General features: G+C 39.8%; 1 protein-coding gene across 3 annotated transcripts; it reads left to right on the top strand.

Moving 5' to 3' along the window:
* Positions 1-94: 94 nt before the first annotated feature.
* Positions 95-4,907, top strand: LOC132121380 (interferon-induced protein with tetratricopeptide repeats 5-like). 3 transcript variants are annotated; one of them, XM_059530713.1, is made up of 4 exons: positions 95-171; positions 1,349-1,471; positions 2,073-2,195; positions 2,641-4,907. In XM_059530713.1, exon 4 carries the CDS (start codon positions 2,643-2,645, stop codon positions 4,068-4,070), a length of 1,428 nt encoding a protein of 475 aa, XP_059386696.1. In that variant the 5' UTR covers positions 95-171; positions 1,349-1,471; positions 2,073-2,195; positions 2,641-2,642; the 3' UTR covers positions 4,071-4,907. The 3 variants fall into 3 exon arrangements, with proteins under 3 accessions (XP_059386696.1, XP_059386697.1, XP_059386695.1); XM_059530714.1 differs by lacking the exons at positions 95-171; positions 1,349-1,471 and adding an exon at positions 1,842-1,888 and having other exon boundaries at positions 1,965-2,195; XM_059530712.1 differs by lacking the exons at positions 95-171; positions 1,349-1,471 and having other exon boundaries at positions 1,948-2,195.
* The last annotated feature ends 15,409 nt before the right edge of the window (positions 4,908-20,316 follow it).

Genomic DNA, 20,316 nt, shown 5'->3' with positions numbered 1-20,316 from the left:
ACTGTCGATGAAATACTTTCATACACTGGTTTAATGACAAACAAAACCCAAAAGTTATGAAGATCAGCAAAGCGAAACTTATCCTTCTGCTTTATTAGTTTCGTTTCGTGATAGCGGATCTTTCGATACGCACTCTAAACGGAAAGAAAACATCCTGAAATATTAAATGAGGTAGGAGTAAATAGAACCTATTGAAAAACACATTTATCAACCAAACCTGTCTAAAACACGCTTATACGATTCGCCATGTAGTAGAAAGTCAATAGGTTATTTGCATGTTCTTCTGTATATCTCTTAGCAGTCATATTTTTTTCACCATTACATATCTGTCTATCCAGTCTTTTCTGTCTTTTGTTTTGCAAAATAATGTGGATATATATATATATATATACACACTGTAAATCCTAATTTGCAAATTCTCAAGTGAGATAAAGTGGTGTGTTTTACAAAACACTTTTTTTTTTCCATGTCTCCAGCAACAAAGACATAGAAGCTAATTTTTTGAGGGCTTTTGAGGCAGATCCAGACAACATGTTGCATTAGCAGGTACAATAGAGCCGTAACTAGCTGGCATGTCTGTATTTTTTTTGTTTTGTTTTTTGAGGATCAAATTACCAAAGTATAATCCTTTAGTTTAAATGTACTCATGAATAGCCTTTATGGTTATATTGTGTTTGTTTTATTATTATTCTGAGAATAGACATTTGATCTTCTTTTCTCACCCGAATTGCTTCACAACTTGTAAGATTCTAAATCAACATTTGGAGGTGATATTAAGGCAATTATAATACAGCATTTTATGCTGTTCTCCGAACCTGTCAATCAACATTAGCACGCCCCACCCACAGGATAAATATATCAATGCCAAAATTTTGTCAGCATGTGTTCAGAGATTAGAATATAAAGTTTACAAAATGTTTTTCATATATAATGGCGATGATCTAGCACATGCCCCAGCTAAATTTACAGACAGGAGCCACTACTGCTTTAAACAACATTTTTTATAGGCTACGTATGTGTTTGTGTATGTGTGTATAGCCCATTTGTCACTGTATATAAATACAATATAAAATCAATAAACACAAAAAATTATTTTCACTCACACTGTATGTAAGTTTTATATTGTCATTGTCTTTTAGCTAAAAATGACAGCCAAATACAGAAATAAATATGCAAAAGAAGCATGACAATCAGACTCCATTTGTCAGGCAATGGTTTAGAACAGGGCAGCCTTTATTTAACTACCAAATATTGCACATAATTTGAGACGGGCTTAAGCTCAAGAGACTAAGACTTTTAAGGTTCTTCATTTTTTACAGTTGTTTTAAAAAAGTCCCTCTTTCTTCAGCCAAGGTTTCAGTTTCCATTCTGAGTTTGACACTCCCATCTCTAGAAGAGGTTAATAAAGAGCGCACCCCCTTCCTCCTCAAACAGATCCTGAAACATTTATCAAACAGACGTCCTAGATAAGGTAAGTGTATCCCTAATATTACAATGTTTTTTTTGTTGTTGTTGTTTGTTTTATTGTAGTTGGTCTACAGTAGTTTCAGCAAAGCTATTTATATAGGTTATGTAAATCTGGTAGGTGTAATATTTCATATGAGGAAATGCATTTCCAATTTTGAAATTAAATTTAGAATAAATGTACTTTTTAAAATATATTTTGGCTAGAATAAATACATTTAAATAAAACAGATATTAATTAAAATGGCCAAAAATACATAAGAAATATAAATAACTTAAATTATTGAAAATATAGTTTGTGCATATTTCATATATATATACGTGTGTGTGGGTGTGCAGTCTAAATGACACTGTATATAAATACAATATATACAATATAAATACAAACAAAAAAATATTTTCATTCATATGTACAAGTTTTATCGTCTTTGCCTATAAGCTAAATATGACAGCCAAAGACAGAGATAAATATGCAAAAGAAGCATGACTCCAGACTCCAGCTGGCAATGGTTTAGACCAGCATTTATTTAACTACCAAATATTACACATAATTTAAGACAGGCTTAAGTTTTCACTCTTTTGCTGTTTGTCTTTCCCTCTTTCTTCAGCCAAGTTTTCAGTTTCCAATCTGAGTTTGACACTCCCATCTCTATAAGAGGTTAATAAAGCCCGCACCACCTTCCTCCTCAAACAGATCCTGAAACATTTATCAAACAGACGTCCTAGATAAGGTAAGTGTATCCCTAAAATGACAATAATTTTTGCATTTGGTCTACAGTAGTTTTAGCAAAGCTATTTATATAAGTTGTGTAAATCTGATATTGTATTTAATATAAAAAATGTACTTCAAGAGGAAAATAAACATGTTTTCAATTTAAAAAAAAATATTTAGAATAAATGCACATTTTAACATATATATATATGTATATATGTATATATGTATATATGTATATATATATATATATATATATATATATATATATATATATATATATATGTGTGTGTGTGTGTGTGTGTGTGTGTGTGTGTGTGATTAAATGGTGTGGAAAGCTATTGGTATATTGTTATAGACACTGCTATATATAAACATTCAGACAGATGTTTTTGTCTGTTGAATTATCATTGTTATTAAATGAACAATATTTAATATACATATACATGTTTGTATTTTTACAGGTATGGATCCGGACAGGACTTTGAGAGCAAAACTTCTCCAGTTGGAATGCCACTTTACCTGGGCTCTGAACAAAGATGATATAGATCTAAATGATGTTCTCAATAGACTGCAAGAACAGATTAAGTTGTACTTCGGAAAGAAACAAGGCCTTGCCAAAACTTACAGTCCTTTGGCATATGTCCAGTTCCTTCTGGGGTTTCACGAGGAGGCACATAATAATCTCATGACATCCGTGAAGCTACTCATGGAATGCCACCAGGATGAATTTCATAAAACTCTCATTGTCACTTATGGAAACCTTGCCTGGCTAAACTACCACATGAAGAACTACACAGAATGTGAAAGTTATCTGAAGAAGCTTCAGAAGATAAATGAAATCTATCCCACTGAATGGTCATCTGTTCCAGAGGTGCTTGGTGAAAAGGGGTGGACTTTTCTTAAATTCTCACAAAAATATTACAACACAGCCAAAGAATGTTTCAGGAAGGCTTTAGAAATTGAACCAGAGGAAGGCGAATGGAATGCTGGTTATGCAATTGCTCTGTATCGCACCGAATTCGAGAATTCCAGTGTGGATAATTCGCCTACAATAAAGCAGCTGAAACGAGCCATTGCCACGAATCCAGAGGATGACGTTCTCAAAGTCCTCTTAAGCATGCGGCTGATTTTTTACAAAAAGTACAAAGAGGCTGATAGTTTGGTAGAGAAGGCTTTAGAAGGATCTCCAGATCACCCACATGTCATGCGATATGTTGCAAAATTCTTCAGGGGTCAAGGAAGTGTGGACAGGTCAATTTCTCTTTTGAAGCGAGCACTGGAAAACTCACCCGATTCGAGTTTCATACATCATCAGTTAGCTCTTTGCTATAAGTTTAAGAAAATCCAACTGTTGCAGGAGCAAAGTCACCATGCCAAAGGGTCAAGAGTTCAACAGATTCGCGATCAATGCATCTATCATTTAGAAAAGGCCACCAGCCTGACAGCCTCCTTCATTTCTGCAATGAGCGATCTAGCGCTGCTGTATGGAGAGAACCGGGATATGTCACGGGCTGAGGAGCTGTTTCAGCTCGCTTTTAAAGCAGCCAGAGAGAAAAACGACAATCTACATGTTGTCACTTTTTGTTATGCTGAATTTCAGCTTTACTGCCACAGATGTGAGTCATTAGCTATCAAATACTTCATGGAATGTCTAAAGATTAAACCAAATTTACTCGAAGGGAAGAAAAGTGCCTACATTTTAAAGAAGATCGCTGACAAACGAATTCAGAGAAACTCACTGGAAGGGGAGGCTTATGGGATACTAGGGTTCCTTCATAAGGTAAAGGGGGAGAAACATCAAGCCATTGAGTGCTATGAGAAAGCTCTGAGTTATGAAGACAATGATGAGTTCCTCAGTAACCTTAGTGAACTCAGGATGTCCTCAAAGTAAAGTCATCACATATTAAATGCTTACACTATCAGTTGTACATAATGTAATATGCATTTGATTGTGCTTCATGTACTGACACTTTATGGCTATTTATTCTATTAATGTATAATGAAGATTAAGTCAGAATAAATAAATATACTCTACCTTTATGTTTATGTTTTAAGATTAAAGATTAAAGTAACTAAAGCCTAACATCTAGTTGGCTAAAAATATTTTACAGGATTTCTAAACTGTCACTATCCAAAGGCACTTTACACTAAGAGCTTAAAGTTTAAATAACATTATCATATAAATATAATGCTTGTTTGTTTTTCCGGTTGTTTTTTTATTTTATTTATTTTTTCACAGATCAGAACCTATTCCACAGGTAATGTTGACCATAAGAAAGGTAAATAGTTTCCTTTTGGATCACAAAGATAGTTTAATGTAATGATTGATTCCATTTCAGTGTGGCATGCATTTTCTTCCATATAGCAAACAAGTGAAATTAAATGTAATTTTATGTTATATGTTCTCTCCACAAAAAAAAAAAGTAATATAAGAATTATAACGCACTGGTAAAATAAAACATTTACCTTTAACCTAGCATTTAGCCATCTCAATCATTAGACGGCATTTTGTTCCCCACGTGTTTTCCATGACCCAGTTTTCCCTCATGTTAATTATGTTTATTGATCCTAGGTGTATCTAGTCCCCTCCTCTAATGCATTTAAGTCCCAGCCCTTAGCGTTTTGGTGTTTGTCTGGTATTGAATGAATACGTGGTTCTTTGCGTGTACTCCTGCCTGCCCTGTGTTATACCTTGGTTTTGTATTATTAAAGACCAGTGTTTGAGTTACTCCTTATCTGGGTTCCTTGCTCCTCACAGCAGTCCAATAATTGTGACAGTAACACTATATATTTGATAACATTTGTTTTTATTTGATTACATTTTGAGGTGTGGATCACATTTAATTTTTACACCATGGCTGCATTGTATTAAAATATTTTCTTTTAATAAAGACATACAGAATTTAAACTCCTGTTCTTTTTCCTTGTGGCACAATTTCTGCTGGCCCTTAATTAAAAGGCAATTCCATAAGTCAATTGCATTTACCATTGTTCTTTCTAATAATACTTATGTATTTTAGCATCACAATGGCAAGTTTTACAGTTCTTCAAGTATCCAAAATATAAAATAAACTGTCCAGTTTAAATGTAATTGTGACTATAATATGACCATGATATGATAGCAGATTCTGGTTCACTTGAAGGCATAGTCTAGCCAAAAATAAATGAACATTCTGTATTTACACTTCTTATTTAACACAGCTTAAGACAAACATATTCATGAAAAACTGACCCAACTGGATCACATGGGGTATGAGAAAATAAGACAAAAATAGCTAATTTGATTAGACTTGAGCACAACTGTGATTAGTCCCAAAGGAAGGACAAGTACAGTTGCATCTAAAAAAAAATTAGAATATCATGGTAAAAGAAAATCGGCCAAACATATCGGTTCAAAAATCTGCATCATATCTCAGTCATCGGCCGCCCTGATTTCTAAATATCAGCATCGGCCAGTGAAAAAACATTTATGGTTGACCTCTAATTGCAAGATATTTTTATATTTTTGCAGTGGAAATGGGTAGAACAGTTTGAGAATGGAACCTGCAACCATGTCGCTGGTAAAGGGTAATAGGAGCATATGACCGTCTGTCTAAATTTTGTCGACAGCCAGAGAAGGCACTAAATTTGACAGACATAGCTGCTTTGAAATTCTCTATGCAGGAAAAACCCTGTCTTAAATTAAATGCATTTAATATTTTAAGTAAAATTTTTCTTCAAATTCAGATAGAATATCAGAACCAACAGCCTTGTGCAGTGCTCTTACATATAGCGTGGATGTGCTTCAGGTTATCCTTGAAAGAGTCTCCTCCTCTCTCTCCCATTTGTGCACTCTCTGTACTGTCCTCAGTTAAAAAAAACTAACAAAAATAAATGCTTAAAATATACATTTTTATATTGTGAAATTGTGAAATATCTTTTACTGACAACTGAATACAAAACAAATCACGTACAACATGTTCACTTACAGTTCAATAACAGTGGGAAACAAAGTGCACAAGACTATTCATAAATAATTGTGGAAGTTGTGGTTTAGTGGTTAGAGAGTTTGACTCCTAACCTTAAGGTTGTGGGTTTGAGTCTTGGGTAAGGCACTGAACCCCCAACTGCTCCCTGGATGCAGCAGCATAAATGTGTGTATGCACTTTGAATGGGTTAAATGTAGAACATCTCGGTTACGTATGGTAACCCTCGTTCCCTGAAGGAGGGAATGGAGACGCCACGTTGGTGACCGACGAATATGGGATATCGCTTCGATAGACCAATCTACTTCGAGTGTAAACTAAACGAGCCAATGCACATTGGCATGCAATTATTGCATCCTGCTGCCGCTGATCACTGCGTGAGTATAAGAGGGCAGCAGGTGCAATGCATACCAGTTTTTCGCTGAGGAGCCGAGCCGGGGACCCGGCAGCTCAGCGGCGGTACAGCAACCATGGCGACAGGACGTGGCGTCTCCGTTCCCTCCTTCAGGGAACGAGTGTTACCATACGTAACCGAGACGTTCCCTTTCAGTCGGTCACTCTCGACGCCACGTCGGTGACCGACGAATATGGGATCCCTATCAAAGTGCCATGGGTGCTGCCCCTTCCAGTGCCCTGTGTGAGCCGCCTGCGCCCCTATTAGGTGTAGGCCGGGGCTCAGAACAAGTAGCTCCACTCTCCATTGTCAAAGCACTACCTCACTGGGTGAGATTGGATAACACTGGGAAAACGTACCCGGTCCACTTGGAGCCGGGACGCTGCGGAAGCCCCATCCTTCCCGAAGGAGGTCTCGGAGGCAAATACACATATAGCATCCGTTTAGGAGTATATGGAGAAATTTGAGTTGATTAAAACCCTCTTGGGAATGCAGAAGTCTGCCGGGGAAACACGGGCTCTAAGGCTATACCGTGGACTATACACATATGAGTACCGCTTAGGTCTCAATATGGAACCCACCCTTCCATGGTTCTCACGGATTCATCAGGAAGGTCTGGCGCCGGATGTTCCGCCGCGTCCAGCTGCTTAGGGTGATGGAGGATCTCAACAGGGTCTACAGTACGGACACTCTGGAGCGGTTTAAGCAAGCCGACACTAACCGGGGCCTCTCAGTGCCACTACCCGTTTGAGGTGAGAACACAGGAAGATACTGGCTCTATACGAAGGCTATAGAACCTAGCGAACGTGTTAGGGGTCGCCCAGCCCGCAGCTCTACAAATATCTGTCAGCGAGGCGCCACAAGCTAGCGCCCAGGAGGATGCAACACTTCTAGTTGAGTGAGCTCGCAAACCTGAACGGGCAGGGCACACCTTGAGCCTGATAAGCCAGGGTTATGGCATCCACAATCCAGTGGGCCATCCTCTGCTTAGAGATGGCACTCCCCTTCTGCCGGCCTCCGAAACAGACAAAGAGCTGGTCTGAGGTCCTGAAGCTTTGTGTCCGGTCTACGTAGCACCTTAATGCTTGGACGGGACAAAGCAAAGCAAGGGCTGGGTCTGCCTCCTCCAGGGGCAGCGCTTGCAGGTTCACCACTTGGTCTTTGAAGGGTGTAGTGGGAACCTTGGGCACGTAGCCAGGCCGGGGCCTCAGGATTACCTGGGAGTCAGCCGGCCCGAACTGTAGGCACGAATCGTCGACCGAAAATGCATGCAGGTCCCCTACCCTCTTGATGGAGGCCAGTGCAAGCAGGAGCAGAGTTTTCAATGAAAGAAACTTTAGCTCAACTGAATGCAAAGGCTCGAATGGGCCCTGCTGTAGTGATTTAATCACTAGAGGCAGGTCCCAAGAGGGTATACAGGAGGGCCGGGAAGGATTTAACCTCCTGGCCCCTCTAAGGAACCTGACGATGAGGTCATGCTTACCCAGAGACTTCCCATTCACGGGGTCATGGTACGCAGCAATAGCGGCAACCTGGACTTTGAGGGTGGAGGGAGACAGCCTTCGCTCCAACCCTTGCTGCAGAAAGGATAGCACGACCGCAATCGGGCATCTTCGGGGGTCTTCTCGGCGAGAAGAACACCACTCAACGAACAGGTTCCACTTCAAGGCATAAGCGTGTCTCGTAGATGGTGCTCTTGCCGAAGTGATGGTGTTCACTACCTCTTGGGGTAGGTCACCTAGAACCTCCGCGTCCAGACATGGAGTTTCCAAAGGTCTGGACGCGGGTGCCAGATGGTTCCCCATCTCTGAGTCAGTAAATCCCTCCTCAGAGGAACTGGACAAGGAGGGGCTGTCGAGAGGAGCACTAGTTCGGGGAACCAGGTCCGAGTAGGCCAATATGGCGCTACTAGCAAGACTTGCTCCTTGTACTCCCGGACTTTGCACAATGTCTGTGCGAGGAGGCTCGCTGGGGGAAACGCATACTTGCGTAGGTCCCGCGGCCAGCTGTGTGCCAGTGCGTCCGTGCCGAGAGTTCCCTCGGTCAGGGAGTAGAACAACTGGCAGTGAGAGGTCTCTGGAGAAGCAAACAAGTCTACCTGAGCGGCTCCGAACCATCTCCAAATCAGCTGGACCGTCAGGGGATGGAGTCGCCATTCTCCCGGGAGCATTGCTCGAGACAGCTCGTCGGCTGTACGATTGAGCAGGCCTGGAATGTGAATGGCACGAAGTGACCTCAGAACCTTCTGACTCCAAAGGAGGAGGTGGCGAGCGAGTTGCGACATGCGACGGGAGCGCAGACCACCTTGTCGGTTGATGTACACAACGGTCGCAGTGTTGTCCGTTCGGACCAGCACATGCTTGCCTCGTAAGAGACCTTTGAGACGGTTCAAGGCAAGTTGTACTGCTAGCAACTCTAGGCAATTGATGTGCCAATGCAGCTGCGGGCCCGTCCAAACCCCTGAGACTGCATGCCCGTTGTACGTGGCCCCCCAGCCGGTGGTGGAGGCATCCGTGTAAACCACAGCATGCCTGGAGATCTGCTCTAGGGGCACCCCCGCCCGGAGAAATGCAAGATCTGACCACGGGCTGAGGGTTTGGCGACAGGCCGGTGTAGCTTGGACCCGGTGAGTGCCACGCTTCCACGCCCACCTCTGGACTCGGCCATAAAGCCAGTGCTGGAGCGGTCTCATATGTAACAGGCCGAGCGGTGTAAGTGCCGCCGCGGCCGCCATATGCCCCAGGAGCCTCTGAAAGAGTTTCAGTGGGACCGCTGTCCTGCCCTTGAACGTATTCAAGCAGGCTAGCCCCGACCGCACACGTTCCTCTGTGAGGCGTGCTGTCTGTTTGACCGAATCCAACTCCATACCAAGAAAAGAGATCCTCTGCCTCGGCGAGAGTTTGCTCTTCTCCCAGTTGACCCGAAAGCCCAGCAGGCTCAGGTGCCGGAGCACCACATCCCTGTGCTCGCACAACTGATCTCGAGACTGTGCTAGTATCAGCCAATCGTCTAAGTACACTAAGTAGACATCCAAAAGGCCCTTTTTACCGCCACACGTACCGCCGCGCCGGCGGTATAAAGTGAATTTGCAGCCTTTGACCGCTGAGTGGCGCTTTAACCACAAGTTATCAAACAAGCGCATCAAAGCACATTATCGCTAATAGACGTCAGTTTTGCCTCACTGATGTGTTAGATTTGATGGCTTCAGTCAGGGAAAATAAAAGAAAAACACTGTAGTTAAAATATTTAATATTTAATATCCACAGACGAAAGTTTGGTACTTATGAAGTTATGTGCATTTCTTAGAACGAATTCAAGCAGGATGTCAAGCCTGTGCTTGAACCTGTGATTCTCTAATCTACATGGTATTAAACCATATTTTAGATTTGACACATTTAAAAGGTGTGCAGTATTATTTATATTATATTATGCGTTATATTATTCAAAAGAAATGTTGGTTTACTTTGCATTGGAGCATTAAAAGTGGTATAGCCTATTTAAGGGGGGTTGGCTACATGGATTGATATGCAAAATGTCAATATAAGGATTACTTTATCACAGAATATCTGTTTCGGCGGCACTTGTTTAGTTTAAAAGTAGACATGTCAAGCTTTCTATAGATATCTCTCTCATGTCTCTTTGTTGAGTATTCACGGAGTTACAGTTCATTTTAATGACGTGTTTGTAAATGAAGATCGGCGCAGACAAAGGCTGCAGACAGCACACCTTGTTAGTTATCTTTATTTTATAAGTGCACAAAGTTTTGTTGTTATTATGTCTGTATCCAAAACAAAGTAGACCCTTTACAGATTCGATTGATGTATTGCTCTTATCTGTACGATTAAAACTGAAAGTGTAATTTAAGTTCTTTTCGGGGTTATCAGGAGAAAATGACTCATAACACGTATCCGCGTTAATCGACTCCAGAGGGTTAATAAAACAACATGCATTTTTGTTATTCGTTACCTGTCCTTTAACTTATTGGGAAAAAGACATTTGTCTGTAAACTGATTAAGAAATTGTTGCATGTTTAAATGTGAAGCACTGTATAATGTCGTTCCCATTATTTAGGCCTAATTTGCCTAAAACAAGAAACGAATAAAATTAAACCGGCACGATTAAATCTTTGAAACTCTAAAGAATTAATAAAACGTCCTCACAATTAAACTCAAGTTCTCTCATTATAATCAACAACATTCACACGATGTAAAAAAAAGCTTTAGTAATTGACAACTAAAGTAATTTTAAAGGGAACCTTCTTTACTTGTTTTTAAAGTAGGGTAATATCATATAGCCTAAAAAAATCCCTGTTTTTTTTTATTTTAGAAAAATAAATCTGATTTATGATTTAAACCGATTTTTAAATCAATATTCAAATGACGAAGAAATTTTACAAAACAAGTTTTAATATAGTTCTTTATCATTCATTAAGCAGTCAAATTTATAACTGCAACAAGATGATAAAAAAACAGTACTGTTATTACCTTAATGCTGGAAATGCTTTTTTTTAATACTAGCCCATCATGCATCTAACCATCCACTCAGCTTTAAGAGCTGTTCAGATTAAAACTGCCAGCTCCGCAGTGAGTCAGTGTCATGGACGGAGGACCTGTTAATATTTTTTTTAGTTTATATTTCCATCTCGTTATGCCACTGGTTTAGATTTTTTATTTTTTTATTTTTTATTTCTTATAGAACTTATTTGTAAATAGAGCAGTCACTGTCTGTGTCTACACCGGACACGAAAGTTGTCATCTGTGCCCCACAGCGAAAAGTGTGTTTAAACTTGATGGCATCACACTATAGTGTCAAATCATCTGAACACAGTGTCAGAACATTTCATCATAAACAGAACGAGCATCAGTTCACTGATGGGGATCGAGTCCAGTGCATCCATCACTGTGTTCTGCTGTCTTTTGTTGGATCGTTCCACTCGTGTCCAGTGTAGACCTGGCATGCGTTTTTTTATTGTTTTATTTTACAGCCCTGCTTGTCTTAATGTTTTTATTAAATATCTGTATTGACTGCATGGTCATATTATCGAATTATTTACTGCCATGATGCGACCTACAAAAGTAAAGCTTGGCGAGTCGATGAACGAGCATTGCTGCAGGTTGATTTTCGGCGGATGTGCTGTGCTTGTGCAGCCGTGGTCGTCTTCATTTCGTCGGGTGAAACGTCTCTCTCACTCCGCAGCAGAGTCTGTGAGAAGCAACAACTTCCCCTCCACGCGCTCTGGAGAGTTTCAAAGTGGCTTAAGCTATTTTGTGTTAACTTTTTTTCCCTATAGCCTATCACATGCCAAACTAATAACATTGTAAGCATTACATCTTTAATTGCTGCTTTCTGCTGTGAAAATTTTGTTTGTGATAAAAATAACAGTATATTTTAGTCATTTTTTTTTCTAAACAGATCGATTAACTTCAAGATTTCAAAATCAGATAGCATGCTGATAATGCAGCATGTAATGTAAGATTAGCCTACATTTGTTTGAACGCATTATTGCGAAAGCGATTGAGTTTGAATCTGTTTATATCATGCTTTAACCCGAAAATAATCAGTAAAAGAAACAGACAAACTCTTAACATCCCGCTGTAGCTACTCTTCCAGTCAAACTTCTGATCAAGCTAAATATGTTGGCTGTTGGCATGAATTTTACTCGTGATAAGAAGCTCGATCATATTCAAGTGTTTGTGCAAAAATTGTTAATGTGCATTAATGACAGGGAGGCGCCGTCTCATCACTTTAATTTTTCATGATAATGAATGTATAATTTTTTAATTAACATACTATCATTGTGTCTCACATAGGTACATTAAAAATATATCTACTGAAAGCTTGAAATGTTTTTAGACGAAAAGGAATAGTGTAATGTGTGAATGTTGCATTTCTCTCGTCGGAGAGAGCCAGCACTGTGAATATAATCAAAACAACAGTCGTATATAAACCGGTTCAGCAAGTGAAAGCCTCTGTCCATATGAAAGAGCAATTCACACTTTTATCTCGACCCCCACATCCATGAATAACTACCCAAAACCCAACCCCCTCCAGCCGAACAGAATTCGGTCTGTGTTTTGGCTCTGAGGAACGGTGTATTACTGCTGAAACATGCTTTCACTCAGAAGTACTCTTTGTATTCATAATTTTCTCGCAGCCCATATTATTATTTTCACAAGACCATAATGATAATAACAAATCATCATTTAATAATTAACCCTCTGGGCTTCTTCGCCAGAAAAAAGGGCGAAAACTTGAACGTTTTGAAATGTTTAATTTTTTTGCTTCATCGGATGGGTATGAAACTTGGTGACTTTTGTTGTATTACCTATATGAACACACAAAAAAATCAAGGAGATGATTCTGATATGTTAAAGGGTCGTAAAAAAAAAAGTCACACTTAGCTTCCTCCCGCCCGAAAACGGGCGACATAGGAAATGAATGGGAAATACGAAAAAATAGGAAAACTCAGAGAAACTTTTGGTGGTACAAGCTACAGATCAGCAACTGTGCTGAAAAAAAAGTGTACAGCAATGAAGGGGTGACACTCTAGAACATCAAGAGTGCAAATAAGACCCCTCCCCCCACACACACACACACCCACGCACACACTCACACATACACACACACATACACACACACACACACACATTGTGTTCCCTTTCTAAACAAATGCTATAGTTTGATTGTAATCATAATGCAAAACCTGATACTTATCTAAACATTTTTGTTAAGAAAATAAAGTAATCATCTTTTAGAATATCTAAATGTATATCTAAATAAAAAAAACGAATAAGATAGAGAAATCATGTCTAAAACAACAAAAGGAATCAAAAAGCCTTTCTACATAGGATATATAGGAAGCTATAGACAGCCTACAGGCTGGTACAGGACATTACACAAAAGTGGCTATTTTTTAAAGCCACTAGATGAAGTTCTTCTCCTGGAACATTTTTTTTTTAGGCTGGCACTCTATTTTGATGTGAAATGCTGCATTTATTGAATTTTTAAAAAAAAATAAATATAAAAAAAAATGATATATTAATTCTAATGGAAAAAATAGCTCATAAAAATTATATAATTAATGCAAAGTATCATAAAAAAAATCTAAAAATTCTAAATAATAATCAGAAAACATTATAGAACAAAAATATATTTGATTGGTTATCCTGGGAAAAAGTAAAGTACAATTTTAAGGCTTCGCCCGTTTTCGGGCGGGAGGAAGCTAAGTGTGACCCATTTACGAAGAAGCCCAGAGGGTTAATCATTATTTTACGAAAATCATTGTTATTTGTGATCGTGATTGTTTGAGGGAGGCTTTAAGACCAAGCGGAATCCTCTGTTCCCGCCTCACAATGCACGGGTCTCGAGGCTTCACTGTCTGTGGTTTGACTTTACTGAATCAGATTGAGGCGAATACAACTTATTGATCATGAGCCCAGGGCCAGAGCAAGCTCAAATGCCGCTCTAGACAGAGCACGATCGTGAATTTTTTTTTTTAATCTATGAAATTACACTAAAATAAAAACGTGCAAGCATGTTGTTTTCAGAGTTTTTAATTTTTTCATTCTGCAAAAAGGTGAAAAGGGTAGCCTACACAATGCAACAGCTAAGTATAAATTCTGTTTTATAGGCTAATAGATAGTGTACATAAAACTAAACATGTGCACTCAACTTTTTAGCTCACAAAACTGGAGTTTTCGATTGTTTTCTTGACTGATACACACATTCACACACCTACATTTCAGAAGCTTGCGCGTCGGGCTTTCGCAGCGGCAAACGCTTTCGTCCTCGAGTTTAACTTGTACTTCGGAGATCATTTTTATCAGTTTAAGCTTTGAGAAACTGCGTTCTCCATAGCTCACAGTGACAGGGAGAGTGGGAAGCACTCTCAATGCTACAAAAACATTTGGAAAATTGTTTTCTATCCCTTTTTCACAGATGAATTTAAGCATATCCAGAGGTTTAGATCCAGCAACCAGGCATCTGCCCAAAGCAGTCAGCTCTTCAAACAATTCATGCCCATCAGCATTCTGTAATGGTCAAAATTACTCAGGCCAATGGTATTTTTTTAATGACATTATTTTATTAATATTATTATTTTTTGAATAATTGTAGCTTACATAAATAGGTAAAGCAAAACAAATATTCGGATTGTCCCTTATTTTTTCCCTTGTTTTCCTAAAGAATAAACACGTATTTTTTACAAGAACAAACATGATAACATATCATTAATTAATAAAAAATAATTTAAGCAATTAAAACCTTTTTTTAAACTTGAATTTAAATACTATTAAACTAACTTTAAATTCTCAAGGAGTTTACAAGTAAAAATAAGTTCTAAATGAACTTGTGTTAACAAATTAGAACTAATAATGTAATTCGATTTTTAAAATGAACAATTCCTGTATAAAATGGGACAGCAACCTTTATATCAGTGGTTCTCAACCTTTTTTTCCAGCGGGCCGCACTATGGTCTAAGTGCAAGTCTACGCATATAATTTAAATATTACGTCAGCAATACAAGCCAACCTGATTTATAATATTATAGCCTAACTATTATGATATATAATCTATCACATTCATTGAAATAAAAAATTCTACTCCCCATAAATAAAACACCTGATGCTGTCGGGAGCTGACCAATTTTGTGAGATTCAGAATAACACAAAGAAGTTACGATTGTAACGCCTGTTATACTTTCCGCATGAGCAATCCGGATGCAGACACGGCCAGCGCGGACGCAGACTTCTTCAATTTATACGAATGCGCAGGCTGATGGTCCGCTCTGCAATTGCTCATAATTATTGCACATCTGACTGTCTTTATATTCTTTTACTGACGGATTGCACAGGTTCGAGTAGCAATGAGCTTCTTCACTCTGCCTGCACATGTGCAATTTTGCTTTTGAAGCCTATTGACCACGCGCACCTGTCCGCGCGGTCGTCTGCTCATGAGCCTCGGCACACACTCTCCAATGACGATAAGGATTGTTACATAGTGTATGGTGTTTCCATTTATCTGAACTTCTTCAAGTGAGTTGCGGGGCAAAAAAACAAACAAACGAAAATCCAGCACTTCTCCTTCAATACTGATACTGCGACTATTCACAGTTTGTAGCCTACATGTTCAATCGCTGGCATTTTTTGAATTTCTTTTTTTTTCTCCCTTAAAAAAACAAATGTGTCCATTCTGATGCGCAATTTGACCTTAAAGGCAATTTACCTAATGGCTGTTGATGACTATTTGAATTGAATTCTGCCAAAGTGCGCGCTTGTATGTGTTCGTTAAATGCTTATACCAGTGCTCATGTCTGAAAATAATATATGAAGAAAAAAAATCACATAAAAACATTAGGATATAGCTTATATTTCATTAGTAGCATATATTTTTTTTAATTGATGTAAATAATAAAATTTTAGAAAATTATAAAAAAAACAATTTTTATTCAGCATGTGGTTCGGGCCTTAGTTGAATTCGTCACGGGCTACGGGTAGAGAACCACTGCTTTATTTCAAACATTTTCCACAGCTGAGTTTTGCGGGAGGCTGATCTGCGCCAGATCCCATGAAGTGAATGTAGCTAATGAACAAAGTCATTTTCAGATGCAATGAAAAAAAAAAAAAACACATGGATAACCTAGATTAGTCCCAGGCTCTGTAAAATAATTATAATTACTGTTAACCAAGAGTAACACATTTTTAACACATTTTAACGGATTAATCGACTATTTTCATTTGCTGAATTTTTCTTTATTTTTTATTTTTTAAACACGCTAAAAATTAAATAAAGTTAGTCAGAGGAAAAAAAAATATGAGTGGTGTATAGGTTTCATTTTAACGGATCAATCCCCTATTTTCGTTTGCTGCATGTATTTTTTTTTTTAAACACGCTAAAAAATAAATCAGAGTTTGTGAGAGGAAAAAAATAGGCTATAAGAAAATATTTTACAACAAATCCTTTAAATTTAACAAATTTATCAGAACAAAACAATAATTAAAATATATAATTCTAATGGATAAATATAATTGCAGTATATAATAATATAGGCTTAATAATAAAACAAAAAAAAATAATAATTTGAAGCTAAGCATAAGGTAAGGTTTGGCTTTCTCAATCGGGAGAAATCAAACGTTTCCATATTTGTGATGTTGCCCATTTGAAGCTTAACTATTATTCATGAGGTAAATAGGCTGTGTGCGTTTCAGTATCGAGCAAAAAAAAAATAATTAACATAATTAACAATGTCAAAGTGCTCGCGCCGAATGTCTGGTGAACGACTGCTGTTTCCAGTGAATATGTGCGCGAGGCACCAGCACGCTCAAACAGCTGAAACAAATAATACTTAATTTTTGGTCACACATAAGGCATAATTCAAAAATGCTGGTAGTTTGAAAAATCAAGAATAATAACAGAGTTAATACTAATTATTGCTAAATGCTGGACCGTTCCCATTTCGCTCTGCATATGGAACCTGAAGATTTTTTTAAACCAAGAATGAACCGAAATGAAAATGAAATTAAAACATTTAGCTTATATATATATATATATATATATATATATATATATATATATATATATATATATATATATATATATATATATATATATATATATAATTTATATAGGCCTTATATTTATTTACTGTTTAATAAAAATAGCATGCATATGATCCTTTGTGTTAAGGTCTTCTTTTAATTTTTGTTTAGTAGACTGTAGCCTAAAACTATCCTACATTTAAAAAATTAACAAATTGTAAAAAACATTGTTTTTTTTAAATGTTACAATGTTATATCATAATGTTGTTGTTTTACTTCCTTCTTTTATCTCATTTTACAGTTACATTCATTTCGCAATCCGTCCCTTTGCGCCACCTGGCGGTAGTTTCGCGAATTATTTTAACACGCGACTGAATTACAGTTACGTACACGCGGCGGTAAGCCCCAGATAGGATGGCCACCTACTGTAGTTGAGTATGCGAACACCTTGCTCTTTGAGGGGAACGAGAGCTGCCTCCGTGATCTTCGTAAAGACACGGGGAGACAGGGACAGCCCGAAGGGCAGGACCTTGTACTGATATGCCCGTCCTTCGAACGCAAACCGCAGAAAAGGTCTGTGGCGCGGAAGGATGGACACATGAAAGTACGCGTCCTTCAGGTCGATCGCTGCAAACCAATCTTGGGGACGGACGCACCCGAAAATGCATTTCTGTGTCAACATTTTGAACGGTAGCCGATGGAGGGCCCGATTCAAAACTCGCAGATCCAAGATCGGTCGTAACCCACCGCCTTTCTTGGGTACAATGAAGTAGGGGCTGTAAAACCCTGTCCTCATATCGGCTGGAGGGACCGGCTCTATCGCGTCCTTCGCCAGTAGGACTGCGATGTCTTCCCGCAAGACAGGGGCATCGGACGCTTTCACTGCAGTGAAGCGGATACCACGGAACTTGGGGGGACGGCGGGTGAACTGAATCGCATAGCCGAGGCTGATGGTTCGCAGAAGCCAGCGAGACGAGCTGGGTAGCGCTGGAGGAGCGGGACTTAGGACACAATTGCATCGCTACCGCCCGGTCAACCGACGGGATTCCCGAATACCCCTTCGCTGCACCGCTATCGAGGGTGGTGAGGGAGGAGGAGCCCACCAGCCGGTTTCTGGCAGTAAAAGGTGCTGTCCACGACCTGGTGAGCTCGTCATGCACTTCCGGAAAGAAAGGCACTGGGGTGGGGCGCTGAGAACCAGAGCGCGCCACCCCGAGAAACCAATCATCCAGCCGCGAGGGCTCGGGACGCGGTGGAGGATTCCACTCGAGCCCTACCCTCTCGGCGGCCTGGGAAAGCATAGCTGACATTTCGGGGTCCGACTCAGGCCTTGCCACCGTCCCAGAGGGCGGCAGCGCAGCTGAATCTTCATCCGACAGCTCTCCCTCCGATGCTGAGATCGACACCCGGTCGGGTGGAGGCCCAGTGGATACCACTGGTACGCTCGCTGTAGAGGGCCCAGTGCGTTCCGTGGGTTGCTCCACTGGATCGGAGGTGCAAGAGGAGCGGTGGTCCCCAGAGGGTTGGTTCCCTGCGGGGTTTGCCACCAGTGTGACCCTCAAACCGCCCGAGCCACTACCGGAAGTGGACCTCGTCTCTCCGCCAGAACGAGCCCCAGATCGCAGCGGAGGTAGCGGAGTCTGGTTCGCAGCTCCGAGATGGTCATCTTCCCGCAATGGGAACAGGACTCATCCACGAAAGCCACCTAATCATGCTTGATGCCCAGACACGTGAGGCAGCGATCGTAACCATCATACGGTGCCAGGTAACTAGCGCACCCTGAAACGCACGGGTGAAACGGCATCCTTAAAAGGACGACCCGTGAAGCTCTTTTAGAGAAAATTTGCTCTTTTAGGAAATGCTCTTTCAGTGCTGAGGCACACAGGGGAAATGGCCACTTGCCACACGACAGGGGATAGTGCAGCCTGAAGTGTGCAACCCACTCGATACTGGAACGACCGCCACTGTAGCACCGTCCCGCCAACACAGAAAGCTTCCCAGAGCGTGCTGAACACGCAGTTCACCGTAGACACAGTTCAAGGTAAGCAGAACGACACTGTCGCTCGGCTTCGAAGCGAAAAGCTGGTATGCATTGCACCTGCTGCCCTCTTATACTCACGCAGTGATCAGCGGCAGCTGGATGCAATAATTGCATGCCAATGTGCATTGGCTCGTTTAGTTTACAATCGAAGTAGATTGGTCTATCGAAGCGATATCCCATATTCGTTGGTCACCGACGTGGCGTCGAGAGTGACCGACTGAAAGGGAACATAAATTCTGAGTATGGGTCACCATACTTGGCTGTATGTCAGGTCACTTATTTGATGTATTCAGATGAATGTTTACGACATTAACCAATTATTCACAATCAGAGACCCCATTTACACTGTTGTAATAAGAATCTAACTGTAGAGTGTATCAAGTAAACAAGTAAAATCAAATTAAGTACAAAAGACCAATGAATCTCTACCAGGAGAGACTGTGCCGTGTAGCACATAAACAATTCCTTACAAAATTGCAAATAGGATGAATTGCCCTAAAGTGGGACACTGCCTAATGTGGGACACTTAAGGTTTCTTGTTTGTAGCTCCCCATAAATACATGAATGCCAGTGAAACTCTGGGTTAAAGCTGTGGTGTCATGTGATCAAAATCACACCTCTCAAAGGTACAATCATAAATGAGGGTGCAGGAATCATAAAAACTGGAAGCACATTGTGTGAAGACCACCCAAAGGTCAGTGACATAGAGTTTTGACAAACTTGATATTAAGGAGTTCATAAAAAAAAAACAATCCTGCTATTTTTTGGTTTAATGTGCTTATTAAATGTTTGTCCATAATTTTTTTTTATAACTTTGTATGTATAAACTATGTATTTTATATTTTAATCAAATTTCCTACCGTCCCACTTTAGGAAATATGGTTTCGTAAAGTGGGACATTATGATTAGCTTAATGTGGGACAGTACTTCAGTCAGTCAAAAATGTGTGGAGGAGCATGGTTTGTGGGGCAAAAATGATTATTTACAGGGTTTTAGAGTTGTTATGCAATATTAGAATGCTGTTACTGCAGATGGGATTATATATGATAATGGTGTGGTGTCTTGACACACAATGGATTGCTTGTTTTCAGAGATTTAATGAGTTAAACCTTTGTAGGTTGTTTTTATTCAGGTAGTTCTCAAGATTTGTGCAGACTAGCTGCTAGAGGTTCACAAAAAGACAGTTAAGTTACAGTATGCCT

Source organism: Carassius carassius, chromosome 39, assembly GCF_963082965.1.
Source record: "Carassius carassius chromosome 39, fCarCar2.1, whole genome shotgun sequence".
Classification (NCBI taxonomy): domain Eukaryota; kingdom Metazoa; phylum Chordata; class Actinopteri; order Cypriniformes; family Cyprinidae; genus Carassius; species Carassius carassius.
This window is presented reverse-complemented; position numbering and strand designations above follow the sequence as displayed.

Excerpts from the sequence above, each read along its gene's own strand:
- LOC132121380 (XM_059530713.1), top strand. The coding sequence starts at position 2,643 with ATGGATCCGGACAGGACTTTGAGAGCAAAACTTCTCCAGTTGGAATGC.